This window comes from Oncorhynchus masou, chromosome 27 (genome assembly GCF_036934945.1).
Source record: "Oncorhynchus masou masou isolate Uvic2021 chromosome 27, UVic_Omas_1.1, whole genome shotgun sequence".
NCBI lineage: Eukaryota > Metazoa > Chordata > Actinopteri > Salmoniformes > Salmonidae > Oncorhynchus > Oncorhynchus masou.
The window spans coordinates 38,226,464-38,242,055 of NC_088238.1; the positions used below are offsets into that span (position 1 = coordinate 38,226,464).

A 15,592-nucleotide genomic window follows, 5' to 3' on the forward strand; every position below is an offset into this window, starting at 1 on the left:
ACTTAGCCTGTAGACTCACCTCGCCACCACGCACCACAGCAACACACCCTGCAGGAGAAAAAGAGTGTGTGTGTGTGTGTGTGTGTGTGTGTGTGTGTGAGAGAGATTGTGTGTGTGTGAGAGAGTGTGTATGTGTGTGTGGTGGTGATGGGGAGGGGGACATGGATGGGAGGACAGGACACAACATGACTGTGACTGTATGCTCTCTGAGACACCGCTACAGCAATGTCCTTGGCTGGTTTATGTTAGGGACAAGAATTGTGTGTGTGTGTGTGTGTGTGTGGCTAGATTTGAGAGGGAATGAATATCTTCAGGCTTTTAGATTGATGTTTACAAGGTTGTTTGGAGGAATATGTGTGTGCATTTGTTTGAATAAAATCTATTTTTCTTAACTTTGTCTAGTCATAACTGTATTCCTGTGAGTGACTTATCATTCAACTCCAGCATTCTTTTACCTGACACCTACTTCATTTTACTGACAGTTGAACCATTTCTGCTTTCAGTCATTCCAAACTTTATTGACATTTGTTTTCCTGGGACGAGCATGTTTCATGAAGGATAAGTGATACACGGAAATCTCCTTCTCTCTTTTGAGATGCAGACCTGTACACAGTCACACACACACACACACACACACACACACACACACACACACACACACACACACACACACACACACACACACACACACACACACACACACACACTGTTGAACTGTGTAATGTGAGCTTGGCCAGGCTCCTGCGTGGTTCTGGTCCTGGCTGCATCCCCCTTTTGAGCAGAAAGAAAACAATCACTTTGACGTGAACAGAACAGAACTAGGCTACACCAGAGACCCAGTTGGCTTTAGACCAGACCTGGGTTCAAATGCCATTTGAAATCTATCAGATACTTTTGATCATTTTTCCTCTTGCTTGCCTGGAATGCCAGGTGGGTGGGGTTCACAGGCTTGATACTATTCTATCGGTCCATTAAGCCAGGCAAGCTCAATCGAGCACAGATAAAGAATTTGAAATAATTTCAAATAGTATTTGAACCCAGGTCTACTTACGAGCGGTATATTTGGCAGAACGTAATGCTAGGAATAATGGGCCATGAAAAAAACAAGGAAATAACTTGCACTAAAAGCAAAATTATACTTTGAATGAGAGAGAGGAAGGGGAATAAAAGAAGGAGGGGATGGAGGGATTCTGGAGGAGTGTTTGAATTCATGTTTGATCAGTGTTTCCTAACTCTGGTCCTTCAGTACTCCCAACAGTACATATTTTTGATGTGGCCTCGGACAAGCACACCTGATTCTACCTGTCAACTAATCATCAAGCCCTGACGTGCATTCAGTTCGCTCAAACGACACATTTCCCCAAAACATTCTTGTACTTTCTTGAACAGACTTTGAGGTACGTTTGCTCCTGTTTGGTGGGTTTGGCGAGGTGTGGCTTGAAGCGATGATTGGTGTATTTAAAGGGCAGTGGCCATGCTGAAAGCATTCCCCAACCCACAACTCAACCCCTCCCCGTTTTTCAACTGGTCGTTCAGTACAGCACCGTTTCCGTTCAATCAGTGAAGTGGGTTGGGCGGGCTGCGAAACAATGAGGGGATTCTATTAAGCTGGCCCGGGTAGGCGTAGTTTGCAAAGGGTGAAAAGTGATTGCATTCGTTTTGGAAGTGTGCTGCCTCCCGTGCATGAGCCGGCAGCCCCATTCTGTCCGGCAGTGAAGTCTGCTCAAAACCAAAGTGATGTAGGTTAGCGTGTGGAGTAATAAGTAGGATTCTGTGTGCAAAAGTGATTGCTTTGGGGGGGGACGCTCTATCTGCCTACCCAATGAAAACCAGTTTGGAAATTCAAACATCTATTTTATATTGCTGAACGATGGACCATGCTGCCTTGTTGACAACATAACTGGAGCGGTGCAGATTGTTGTTCGATTTCGGCAGAGCGCTCCTCCCTCACTGGCTTCACCTGGTCACGTGACGGGCCACAGGCCGGTTTAACCCGGGCCATCTTAATAGAATGCTGCCAACGGACACAATCATGGAAGGAGGGAGAGAGAGAGAGAGAGAGAGGAGGAAAGAAAGGAGGGAAGGAAGGAGGGGAAGAGTTGGCGACAGATGTTTCCAATCAATTGCTTCCATCATGTGATGGACGGACGAACGGACTGTGTGTGTGTAACTCAAATCAGCAGCCACGAAAAACATCCCCCCGATAAGATTAGTGTACATGACATGGTGCTGTATGAGTTAGCCTACCTTCTCTTTCCAAGAACTTTCCCTCTCCACCTCTATCGACCTCTCTCACTCTCTACCTACTTCTCTCTCTCTCTCCACCTCTTTACCTCTCTCTCTCTTCCTCTTTCTCCCTCCTTTTTTCTGAGTCATCTCTATCTCCCTCCCCACCCCCGTTCCTCCCTCTCTCTCAATTCAATTCAATTCAAGGGGCTTTATCTCTCTCTCTCTCCCTCCCCACCCCTTTCTCTCTCTCTCTCTCTCTCCCCCCCTTTCCTCTCTCTCCCCACCCCCTTTCCTCGCTCTCTCTCTCTCTCCCTCTCTCCCTCAATCCCTTCTAACCAAGACACAGACAAACTGCACTCGTGGGCCAAGTCCATGGTTGGGTGGGGTGGCTATGGCTGTGGGAGGCTGGGACTGGGGGGAGGGGTGGGTGTTGAGGGGGACCAGATGTGCTCCTTTAGTATAGGAGGGGTGTGTTCACAGTTGACATGGAGAGGAAAAGGGAGTAGAGAATTGAGAGTTGACGTTGAGAGAAAGCGTGTGGGTCAGAGCGAGAGAGGGGAGAGAAAGAGAGGGGAGGAGGGTGACATAGAGAGAAAGGTTTTCACTGTGGACAGTTGCTGCAGTGTGTGCCCTAAACATGGGTGTATTATTTCCAACTTCTCTCTGTGCTTGTCCAACTACAGTTGTGAAAACTCCCCTCTGCCCCACAGAGAGAGAGAGTCAGAGACTCAGAGAGTCAAAGAGAGAGAGAGAGTCAGAGAGAGACAGTCAAGAGAGTCAGAGAAAGAAATAGTCAGAGGGAGAGAGGGGGAGCGAAAAGGAGAGTTGGAGAGAGAGAGTCAGAGAGAGGGGGAACGAAAAGGAGAGAGAGTTGGAGAGAAAGAGTCACAGAGAGGGGGAGCGAAAAGGAGAGAGTTGGAGAGAGAGTCAGACTGAGAGAGACTGGGGTTATATTGGTCTTTGGGCTCATTTACAAGGGTTATTGGGTCAGTATTTTCCCTGAATAGGGACAAGTGTGTGTTCATGCATGTGTGTGGACAGAAATGTGATAAGAATGACAAGATGGTGAAACGGCATCCTCAGAACAACAAAAAACGTGGTCATATGCAGGTCACGTGGTTCACATGCTGCAAGATAGATAGATAGGATGCCTCTCTTTATAATTGGCCCAAGTTAAAATGGAATAAAACATGTTTCTAGAATCACAGGAGGCTGGTGAGGGGAGGATGGCTCATAATAGTGAATGGAATGGTATCAAACACATGGTAACCATGATGTGTTTGATACTATTCCATGCACTTCGTTCCAGCCATTACTATGAGCCCATCCTCCCAAATTAAGGTGCCACCAGCCACCTGTGTCAGTCAAATAGGCTAACCTACAAGTTCCAGAGTATCTGTGCAAAGTGCAAGTTGGGGTGAAGTCTTGACCGATGTCTTCAGAACATAACAAAACAGAGGGGTTGAGGTTTGATTCCTCCTCCTCCCCGCAGCAGGTTTCGCTTTGGGAAGACCAGAGACAAGCCTATTGCCAGCCAGCCTACTGTTGCGCCGATGCGGAGAGCACCGCGCGGTGGACAGTCAATCGCAATGCAAAATATGAACGCACTGTAGGCTTCTACGGTTCTTCTTCAACAACAACAACATCGTTTTCCGCACGGACAGCACGCTTCCTTACTGCTAAAGGAGGATTTTTTTTCCGGTTGGGTTTGCGCGTTTGGAGTGAAAATGCCCTTCTGCAAGCGCACAATAGTTCCCAAGGATGTCTGTAAAAACGACGCGAAGAGGCAAACTGCGATTTTCGGGGACTTGGTTGACGTTTGCGGGTTCACACTATGTTCGGTGCTCCGACAGCTCTCGGATTTATCCCGGCACTCCGTCAGCATCTTGGAAGAGCTCGAGGGCGAGCTCGTGTCTATCTGTCACCGGTCGGGCACGCTCGAGGGCAAAGTGATCCGTTTACAGCGACACATCGCTGCGCTCGCCAGTAAGCCACCGCCAAAGAGTAAGAAAAAGCACACTGTATAATTGTCTATCACTTGTGCGGTGTGGTCCGTGTGAGACTTGCAACTCACTGAGGTCAACTTGAAGTTGAATGTGTGGGAGAGGTATTCAAAATCGACAGTTCGAGGTAACTTGGGGTGGGAGAATAGAGGAATGTCAATTTATTGTGAAAAGGTGGATCACGTCAATGCGTGCGTTCTTTATGGCTGCTTATGACCTACCATTCTGCAGATTTCAATGGCTGTTTGCAAAGTAGGCCTTAGGACTAGTGTTTTGTGAACAACATTAGCGTGAGCAACAATGTGGAATTGGTGGTTCGCCTTTAAAATAAAAGTTCCCAATTGAAACTGATACAAATTATCATGTCACAATTGAGAAGGTTGGAGTGTTATTATATAAATTAAACAAAGGACAATCAGCACATTTTACACAAAAAGTAAAAATCAATATAAATCGCAGTGTGGCTGTATAGACTTCAGAAATACAATGGGGGTATGTTTGTTGCATTGTACAGCCTTACCTATGGATATTTGGGTCCATGAAATCTGCCTACTCAGTGACATCCACAGATTACAACTCTAAAGAGTTTACACAAATATTGGCCTCATAGTTCTTATTAGGGGACTCTGAAACCACTGTGAAATGAGCAACATTGAGCTCACCAGTCAACCTATGTGTATTGAACTTTCATATTGCAATATCCATGAAAGGATTTATCAGCCTACTCAGTGACAACCACAGAACACAGCTATGTAGAGTGTACACAAGTGTTAGCGTCATAGTCCTTATTGAAGGAATTGAAATGAATATACCGCTTATTGTGTTGAATATCAGTGTGAAAGACAAAACACCTTAAAAACATTTATTTGCTTACCCTGTTTGCTTCAAATGAAATGAAATAAAATGCCTTTCCGTACTAGACTTCAGTTGAAAAGCCAACTCTTTCAAAGTCTAATGCAAACAATGATTGACTGGCATAACGATCATCCCAAGGCCTGCGTGTACTTGTGCCAAAATATGCATCAGGTCAATCGCTTGGCCTGATGAATAATAAGTATAAATACAGTAAAGTACACACACTAAAACGGTAAAAAAAAAATATATGTTTGAAGCAAAATAGTGTTTTTTAGACAGAACTGCAAACTTCAAGGAGTAGACCAGGCCATTCAAGGAGTTGGTCTGATGGTGCCCGCTGATGTCATCGTACTCCCCCTTGCCTCCCCCTTGTCCCACTGAATTGTGTGGCGATTTCCCACAGTTAAAGAGCTTCGATGCTAATGTTTGTGTAAGCTCTTTAGAATTGTAATCTGTGTGTCACTGAGTAGGCTAATACTCCATTTCATGGACCCAAGATCCATAGGTAAGGATGTACATTGAAATAGAAGTATGCCATCAATGCAATTCTGAAGTTTTTTTGTCATATTTTGTCATCAAATTAACAAATTATTGTATTTTGTTGAATTGATATAACATTCCAAACTTGTTTAACATTATCTAGTCCAATTGTGGCCTGATCCACTATTTTCATCCGTTTACATCAGTTTCAATAGGGGACTTTTATTATGAAGTCGAATCGCCGATTCCACTGTTCTTGATCACACTAATGTTGTTCCCTCCTCCCTTGACAGTACTTGTATTTTTAACCATCTACTCCAGTTCCATTCATGTTACAAAACAGCATTGACTTTGTTTGTAGAGTTATGGATAGAAAAGGTATGGATGTAAAGGTGTGGATAGAGTATCCCATGGCGCGGCCACTTGAAACACCGCGCGAGCCACTGCCACAATGTTATGTTCCAGTGAAAACTGTCTACTTTGTCGCCAACTCACTGGATACACGATACATGCCTAGTTACGAACATCGACAGAGTGCATGATTACAGATTTAGATTTCACACCGGATATGAATGTCTTTGAAAACGTGACAACGACAGAGTCACTGATAGACGGTACGCTGATTCAAATAGAGAGAGGCGTACGCGTATGTTTGGAGGTGAGGTGAAGATGACACAAGATAAATGCCACTCCATGGGCCCAGGTCAAAAGTAGTGCACTATGGGGAATAGGTTGACATTTGGCATGTAACGCTTTGCAGCTGTTCTGCCCGGAAGTTGAGAAACATGTTTTTGTCTCTGCCCTCTTGGCTTGAGGACAACCAAACCAAAGTGAGGTGACAGGCAGCTCCTAGAGACTAGAGAGACAGAACACATTGTCCAGAACATGACAAAATATTTCCTGTGAGAAATATATTGGAAGTTCAACAGCTCTCCCTAGAAATGACCCGTTTCAATGTTATGCGGTTGTAATGACACGACACAACAATGAACATGACACGATAAAGGAACAAAAATGTTGTTTCCTGTGAGAAAGCCATTGTAAGTTCAGCAGCCCTCAGTTGGAGAGTGGAACCTCAGTAATGATGGAGTCAATGGCGACACACTTATGCCTCACTTAGTTGTTATGTCAGTTGTTATGGCAGACAAACGTTGTGCTGAAGACCCAAATTTGCAACATTGACTGGGGGTCTGCGACATACTTTTGTGTATGTAGTGCATGTGGACACCCCTTCAAATTAGTGGATTCAGCTATTTCAGCTACAACGTTGCTGACGGGTGTATAAAACCGAGAACACAGCCATGCAATCCCCATATACAAACATTGGCAGTAGAATGGCCTTAATGAAGAGCTCAGTGACTTTCAACGTGGCACTGTCATAGGAGACCACCTTTCCAACAAGTCAGTTCATCAAATTTCGGCCCTATTAGAGCTGCCCTGGTCAACTGTAAGTGCTGTTATTGTGAAGTGGAAACGTCTAGGAACAACAGCGACTCAGTCGCTAAGTTGTAGGCCACACAAGCTCACAGAACACATGACACACAAAAATGGTCTGACCTCGGTTGCGAAACTCACTACTGAGTTCCAAACTGCAGCTGGAAGCAACGTCAGCCCAATAACCGTTCGTTGGCAGCTCCATGAAATGGGTTTCCATGGCCGAGCAGCTGCACACAAGCCTAAGAACATCATGTGCAAGGCGAAGCGTCAGCTGCAGTGGTGTAAAGCTCCCTCCATTAGACTCTGGAGCAGTGGAAATGCGTTCTCTGGAGTGATGAATCACGCTTCATTATTTGGCAGTCCGACAGACAAATCTGGGTTTGGCAGATGCCAGGTGAAAGCTACCTGTCCCAATGCATAGTGCCAACTTTAAAGTTTGGTGGAGGAGGAATATTGGTCTGGTGCTGTTTTTCATGGTTTGGGCTAGGCCCCTTAGTTCCAGTGAAGGTAAGTCTTAACGCTGCAGCATACAATAACACAATTCTGTGCTTCCAACTTTGTGGCAACAGTTTGGGGAAGACCCTTTCTTGTTTCAGCATGACACTGTCCCTGTGCACAAAAAGCTAGGTCCATACAGAAATGTTTTGTCGAGATCTGTGCGGAAGACCTTGACTGGCCTGCACAGAGCCCTGACATCAACCCCATCGAACACCTTTGGGATGAATTGGAACGCAGACTGCGAGCCAGACCTAATCGCCCAACATCAGTTCCCGACCTCACTAATGCTCGTGGCTGAATGGAAGCAAGTCCCTGTAGCAATGTTCCAACGTTTAGTGGAACGTCTTCCCAGAAGAGTGGAAGCTGTTAATTAAAGCAGCAAAGGGAGGGGGGACCAACTCCATAATAATGCCCATGATTTTGGAATGAGATGTTTGACGAGCAGGTATCCACATATTTTTGGTCATGTAGTGTACATTGAAGAATCTTAAGGGGCATTCCCATTGAAAAGGACCCATGAGCACCAACATGTGAAGTTCATAGGAGCATGTACAACTGGTTGTCAAATGAAAGCTAAGATGCTATGTATTTGGGAAATGAAGGCATAGATACATTTTTCAACCATTTTCCATCTTAAAAACTAGGCATATGTAAAGGCTTTGATTTCTGGATAAACAGATAGAAAAGGGGTCTTAGAAAACATTACCAGAAAAAGTATTAAAAAGTATTAGACATACACTTCTATTTAGTTTAGGAGAAATTGCTTACCTTTCTGTAAGTTTAAGAAATATTGCCTTGTGCCTTGTAATTCAGTTACCAAAATCCCACATATCTTTAAGATATTTCCTAATTTCTCTCCCTCATGAGGTAATGGTAGATCTATCAATTAGCTATAGTTATTTTACTGATATCAATTTTGTTTATGAATTATTAAGTGATTAAAACTCATAATTCTGTAACAAAATTGGTAACGGAATTACCCAAAAATCAGTAACGGAATAACTGCAACTGAATTGGCTACAATGGGAAATCATAATTGTCACAAAACATTTTTCATCTGTTCAAACCAAGTGTTAAAATAGTCTTATGTCAGAACAACTACCTACCTCTTTATTCCCTATCTCTCTGTCTGCATACTGTTATGTTCAGTCTCAAACATTTTTCCGTTTACCTACCTCTCTTATTCCCTATCTCTCTGTCTTTCTGTCATCTGGTGGTCAAACCAAGTGTTAAAATAGTCTTATGTCAGAACAACTACCTACCTCTCTTATTCCCTATCTCTCTGTCTGGTTCTCACTCTCTAGTTAACGTCACCTTTCCCAGCTCTTACTGCCACCTACCCATGAGCCCCCTCTCTTTCCATTTACTGTAACCAACCTCCTCACCCACTGAGCACCGACCGACACCGGACGTCCACGGACGTTGAAAAGTATTTGACATTTGGTCAGTCCACCCTGGACTTAATGTTAACGTCCACAGACGGACCGAATTGGACCAAATCTGAACCTTTGATAGACGTTTGTTTGACAAGTTTGGATAGTACAGTAAAGAATAATATATTACAGTAGTGTACAGTATATTGTACTATACAGTCCTGAACTATACTCTTCTTTACTGTACTGAATTCTACTGTACTATACAGTACTCTACTGTACTCTACTGCACTCTACTCTCTCCTACTCTGCTCTGCTGTGCTGTATTGTATTGTACTGCACTGTGCTTTGCTGAGCTGCGTTGTATTGTATTGCATTGAACCTCACTGTGGTTTGCTGAGCTGCTTTGTGATGTCCAAACTTGTGAAACATGAGGAGAAGTGCATTCATATCCATAATATCCATCAGGGACCAATGATGTAATAACGTTACCGGGTGTAAATCCACTTAACTTATTGCAGTTCAATAACCAAAATATATTTTTTCAAACTCAAGGGTGCCATGTCATAGCTGACACCCTATTCTTTCTGCAGATATCTTCGAATCTTAAGACAGTGCTTAACAGAGTTTTTGGAAAACGTGGTCACAAAAATTGGAGGAAGATTTTAACGTAATTCCGTGATCAAAATTTGCACCTGCACAGTTTTTCCACTAAAATAGTTTTTAGAAATGTTTTTGTGGAAATTGTTAGAAGTAGTCCTTGTGCATATACTTGTATGGTTTGTTAAACTTTGAAATCAATGGTTTTTGTTTGGCATACATTGTAAAGTGAAAAAACGGAGTCAGCGCGTAATTCCGTTATGGTGGAATTGCCCTTAAAGCTACATGGCATGACGTCACTAGATCTCCATGGAGATAAAACCATGTGTTATAGCCTGTCTATGGTTAGGGTATCTCTTCCTTCATGCTGTTATTGCTCACAATAGTAAAACAGTCCTACACACAATTCACTCAGGTTTTTGGGGGGTTTAGTTTTTTTTCTGTAGTGAATGTTTTACCAAATGCGTGTGAGCCCTACTATTGTCAATGTTTTGCATATATGCCTAGAAACTGCTCAGTCCACTGTCTTACACTGAGCATAGAGTGAGATAGGAAGGAGGGAGAGAGCAGAGAGAGGAGGGAGAGAGCAGAGAGAGGAGGGAGAGAGCAGAGAGAGGAGGGAGAGAGCAGAGAGAGGAGGGAGAGAGCAGAGAGAGGAGGGAGAGAGCAGAGAGAGGAGGGAGAGAGCAGAGAGAGGAGGGAGAGAGTAGCAGTTTCCTTTATCAGTTTCCTTTTCCTTATCTTAGTAGTTCCCTGCTCTGTCGCTCTTTGACCTCAGTGTGTTTGTGCTGTGTTTTATCCCTGGAAGCTGTCAGTCAGTCGTCAATTGTGATAGTGTGAACCAAAGAGCGTGTCCTTCCTGTGGAATTCTCAGACCTCTCTCTCTCGCTCTCTTTATCTTCTCTCTCTAGAGCAGAAAGTCAGAGTGAGTTTAAGTCAGGAGACCTAGGCAGACCCTTTAGTGGAGCTAAGAACTATCCCACCCTGATCTCCCTCTCCTCCCTCTATCCTCTTCTTCTCTCCCTTCTTCTCTCCCTGTCCCCTGCCTGTTTTCTTTCAGGGAGAAGACCCACCTTTGTGTTCTGCCCCCTCTCCGCTGTCCTCTCCTCCTCCTCCTCTGTCTTTCCCAGAAATTCCCAACCAGGCAGGACCTGGAACCTCAGAGAGTAATCCTCTGCCTCTCTATGATTATTTGGATGGTCAGATGGTGATCAGATCAACCTACCTGTGTCTCTGTTCAGTGTGGTACCAATGAATCAGTGTTGGAAGCAGCAGCAACAGCTCGCTAACTACCGTGAAGACCTGGCCAAACATAGCCATGTTGCTTTTGGAGGCTTCGGAATGTGTTTTTTTTTCTCTCTTGATGATTTAATGGGAGCCTGTTTGGGTTGCTGTCTCATTGTGAAGTGTAATTTGGCACTCAATGGACTTATGATTCTTAAAGAGAGAAAGGAGGATTGTGGGTGTAGTAGAGAGGGGGCGGGGGGGGGTAAGGAGAGAGAGAAAGGGGGAGATGGGATGGGGAAGAGTGAGATAGGGGATACAGGGTGAGATGGGGAATAGAAAGAAAGCGAGGGAGTGTGTTGAGTGTTTGAGGTTAGAAAGGGGAGAAAGGACAAAGAGAGCGGGAGTGAGTGTAGGAGGGGAATCATGAGGGGGAGATAAATTCAGGTGAAAAACGCAGAAGAAAAACTATGAACAACTTCCTGCCTTGGCTGCAAGCCTTTTCTCTCTAGCTACGTAACTTCAACTTTCCTCTTTCTTTTAAATCATGTTATTTTCCCCCCTCTGTTGCACTTTGTGGCTCGGCCCGTTGCCCTGGCGACAGTCCAGCTGTGGACAACGCCAAAACAAAGCCAGAGCAAGTGTTCTGTGGAGCAAACTTCTGCCAGAGTTCCTGCGTGGGTGTCTCTCTGTCTCTCTGTTTCTGTTCTACAGCACACTGTTCTGTGTTCTGTTTTCAACAGATACTGTTGTGCGAGACACACACACACACACACACACACACACACACACACACACACACACACACACACACACACACACACACACACACACACACACACACACTGAGCTTGCTTGTTGCAATAATCTTACTCACAAAGATCAGGTAGAAAAGGAGCCGAAAGGAGAGAAGGAAAGCACTTTGTCAGCCTGTGTGAAAAGCAGCTGTGCAATAAGTTGGAAGTGTTGCTGACTGTCATCCTAATGCTTCCCTAGAGCCAGTCTCTGCTGGGTGTGCGTGTTCGTGCGCGCGTGCATCCCATCCCATTCCCATGGAAAGATATGTCTGAGAATACAACAGAATACAACAGAAAGAGAAGCAGGACGCAACCAAGGCTGCATCCTAAATATGGCACCCTATTTCCTACTATCTACCCTGGTAAAAAAAATAGTGCACTGTGTAAGGAGTAGGGTGCCATTTGGGTCAAAAAAAACTACTTAGGATCGAATGGAATTAGAGCTCATTGTGAGGTCAGCAGTTCCCTGGAGTAGGAGGGAGGAGACAATTTACAAATTCCTTGGGAGGAGAGGGGAAGGGGTGAGGAGGGAGAGAGGGAGGGGGGAGATCAGAGGGAAGGGGAGGAGAGGATTCCAAAGAAATTCAATTTACATTTCAATGGTGATTCATCATCAGATTATAGCTAAGGGTGTGTCTGAAATGGATTCATATTCCTTATGAATTGCATTCAACTGAAATAGTAGTAAATGAGAACTTAACATACCTGGCACACCTGGTCAAATATAGAAATTGAATGAACGAATGTTTGAGAGAAAGAGAGGAAGAATGAGAGAGCCTGTTCTGTTATGTTCCCGTGTGTGTAATGGTGTACTGTAGGCTGGGCTACATGTGCTGAACAGCACTGGAGTTTCCGGACAGTTGAGCTGTTGGCCTCAAACTCATCTCTCTGGGCCGATCTTCTCAGGCAGGAAACCAGCAGCCATGCAGCTCTTGAGGACTGCAGTTATCCTCTATGCACCTATCCTCTGTTATTCTCTGCAGATCTTTTAGCTGTCCCCCAGTCCCCCAGTCCACCAGTTCACTGTAGTGCTGCTTACTTCTCCTCCACTCCTCCACTCGTTTCTGCTTACACTGCACAGAGCATCTGTACACTCTTGTTTATTCTACCATCAGAGCTCAGATTCCGATCGAATGTAGAGAGAAAGGGAGAGAGAGAGAGAGAGAGACACTCACAGATAAGATAGAAGTCAGAAAGAGAGAGGGGGGAGTAGAGAGGGAGAGAGAGAGAACGAGGGAGAGAGGAGGGGGCTCACTTCCGTTTGGTCTTGCAGGGTTGGTTTCCAGAGATAGACAGACTATAATCATTAAAGGGATACTTCGGGATTATGGCAACGAGGCCCTTTAACCACTTCCCCAGAGTCAGATGAACTCCTGGATATAATTGTTGTGTCTCTGTGTCCAGTCTGAAGGAAGAGGGGAGGTGGTTTTGCGAGCCAATGGTAAGTGGCGCATGCTAGCAGATACCCATAGACTTCCAGTCATTGTGCTAACGCTAGTTAGCAATTGCGCTTCAACTTCCTTCAAACTGCATGCAGAGGCATTGCCAAAATCCCGAAATATCCCTTTAGCATGTAACTGTCCAAACATTCCTTCCTACAGTAAACAAGCATGTGACAAATGCAAATGATTCTCTCTCTTTCTCTCCAAAGGTACACGTTTATTATTATTATTACACGTTTATTATTAATATCATGAATTTGGCATGCTATTTATAGTGCTAATGCTAGCTACTTCTAAACTTCCAAAGATCCAATCGACAATGGACAAATGATGGTATACATAGCTTCACGTTGAAATGATGGTGTCCTTTGGGCAACATAAACCCAACCTCAATCTGAAGTTACTTTCACATGCAGCCTGTGTAAGAGAAGTGAGTTGCTTTCAACTCGTCGACGTCATTCAGGTAGTCTACGCAAAAGGAGTACGGAAGCTGATCAACGTCTAAAGGTGTTGACGCGACAGCTCCGCTGAATCGAACATGGCTTGTTTCCCCAAGTTAAGCAGGGTACATAGAGGTGTGCATCTGGATGGTAGACTTGTTCTCACTTTTTCCTCTCTTCTCGTCTTTTAGATCTGCGACTCCTCACATTATCAACAGATTGTCGAAAATTTTCAAAAACCTCTTAAGCAAAGCCCAGACCTTGCCAGCTGTGCGTGTGTGTGTGTGTGTGTGTGTGTGTGTGTGTGAGAGAGAGGTCTGAGAATGATGTATTTGCCTCATGCTTGTTCACTGTAAGATGGAATGTTTGGACAGACACATGCTAAAGGGATACTTTGGGATTTTGGCAAGCCTCTGCGTGCAGTTTGAAGGACGTTGAAGCGTTAGCACAATGACTGGAAGTCTATGGGTATCTGCTGTGATGTAGTTTGGTGGCAGGCTAATTCAGACTTACTGACACTGAACTCCCCTTGCTCGCCCTCGTTGCCTCTCCTCCTGCCTCCTCACTCCGGTTTCCATGGAGATGGATAGAATGGTTATAGAGATGGATTATGGTGTATTGTGGGAGCGCCCATAGGAAGTTAGTACTCCTGACCTCCCAAAGGGACTGACTACATCCCCCATGCTCCTCGGCTGTTCTTCCTCTCCTTCTTCCTCATCCTAGTTGTCCTCCTCTCACTCTTTGTCTATCCCCTCCTCCACTTGCTCTTCCCACTCCTCCTGTTCTCCTCCTGTTCTCCCATCCCCATCTTCTCTCCTCTCCCCTACTTTTTCTTCTCCTTTTCCTCCTTCCTTTCTCCTCTGTCTATGGTAATAGTGGTGTATTTTATGGGAATATGGTTTCATTTTAGACTCTTTTGAAGGACAGAGCTGTATCTATGGTATTTCTCTCTAACACCCTCTTGTTTGTGGTGGGGCGTTTCTATCGATATTTGGCGGCGAATGGACCATTCTAATTGGACAATGGCCTGATGTCAAGATCCACAAACTGGCCTGGGCTCTGTGGGGCCGTAATGGTGGACCGATCACTTCCAGATGGAGGAAGAGAGAAAGGGAACAGATACAATTCATTATGAGAAACATAGGAAGTGGCTCAAAATCCAAATTGTTGTCTAGGTCTCTACTTGTTTTTTGAATTGTTCTAATTAAAAAAAATAATTCTGCTTTAAATACAGAGAGATAAAATGAAATGACTCACAGAAATTAAAGTAAAAAGGAGACAAGGAAAGGACGGTAGGAAAGGATGCTATTTTAGTGTATTGGGACGTAGCCCATGCCTCAGAGTAAGCTGCTGGGCACTGTGGGAAAAACTAAAGTATGTGTTGGCAGCAGGGGCAGGTTGTTGTGGTGAGGGGAGTGTGTGGGTGGGTGGGTGTGTGTGTCGGCAGGGGGCTATACGCTAGGACACAATAACAGAACAAACAGTTCTGCCACCCGCTGCATGCATGCTGGTGCTTTGATGAGCTCTGTGTGTCTGTGTGTGTGTGTTCGGTGCCCTGCCCCTCCCCTGCCCTCCCCTGCCAAGTTTAAGTTTGGCAGGTGCGTGACTCTGAAGTGTGCAGGCGTGGTGTTAGTAAACATAGGGTATGTGTGTATCAGAGTATGTGTCTATATGCCTGTGTGTGTATGTGTGTGTGTGTGTGTGTATCTGTGTAAGTGTGTGTGTTTGTTAACAGCTCAATGTACAACACGGGTCACATGGAATGTCTGTGCTTGCTATTCCTACTTTTGGTGGTGAATTAAGGATGCCTACTCCCACCTCTCATTAGTAGCCTAGCTATACGGTACAAAGGCAGATGCTCTATAAAACTTTGTAGGTGTGCCTTTTCTCCCTTATCGTTTGGCATGTGATCATTTGTGGCAACCTATAAAAGACTAACATGGCAGGCTTTTCTGAAAAATCAGTTTTTTTATAGAGAAAGAAAATCTGGGCCCTAGGTACATGTTATGGCATTTTTATGAAGGTAGTTAGACCGTTGATACTATGTTTCGTTATCCTCCGCATACAAATACAATCCCTAGATAGGGATGAATAGGGATGGCCTCTCTAGTGATTGTATTTCTGTGTTTTTCCACCTACAACACTAGGAGAAGTAGAACAGGGACATACAGACAGCAGAGTTGGCAGACACTTTCTTATTGTGTGTGTGTGTGT

At 44.7% G+C, this 15,592-nt stretch overlaps 1 protein-coding gene across 1 annotated transcript in view; it reads left to right on the top strand.

Annotated features, from left to right (window-relative positions):
• Window positions 1-3,654: 3,654 nt before the first annotated feature.
• The window catches only part of LOC135516097 (NHS-like protein 2), a 148,138-nt gene continuing 136,200 nt past the window's right edge, over window positions 3,655-15,592 (top strand). Inside the window, 1 exon segment of the mRNA XM_064940134.1 lies at window positions 3,655-4,233. Within this exon segment, the coding sequence (XP_064796206.1) occupies window positions 3,957-4,233 (277 nt within the window). The 5' untranslated portion in view covers window positions 3,655-3,956.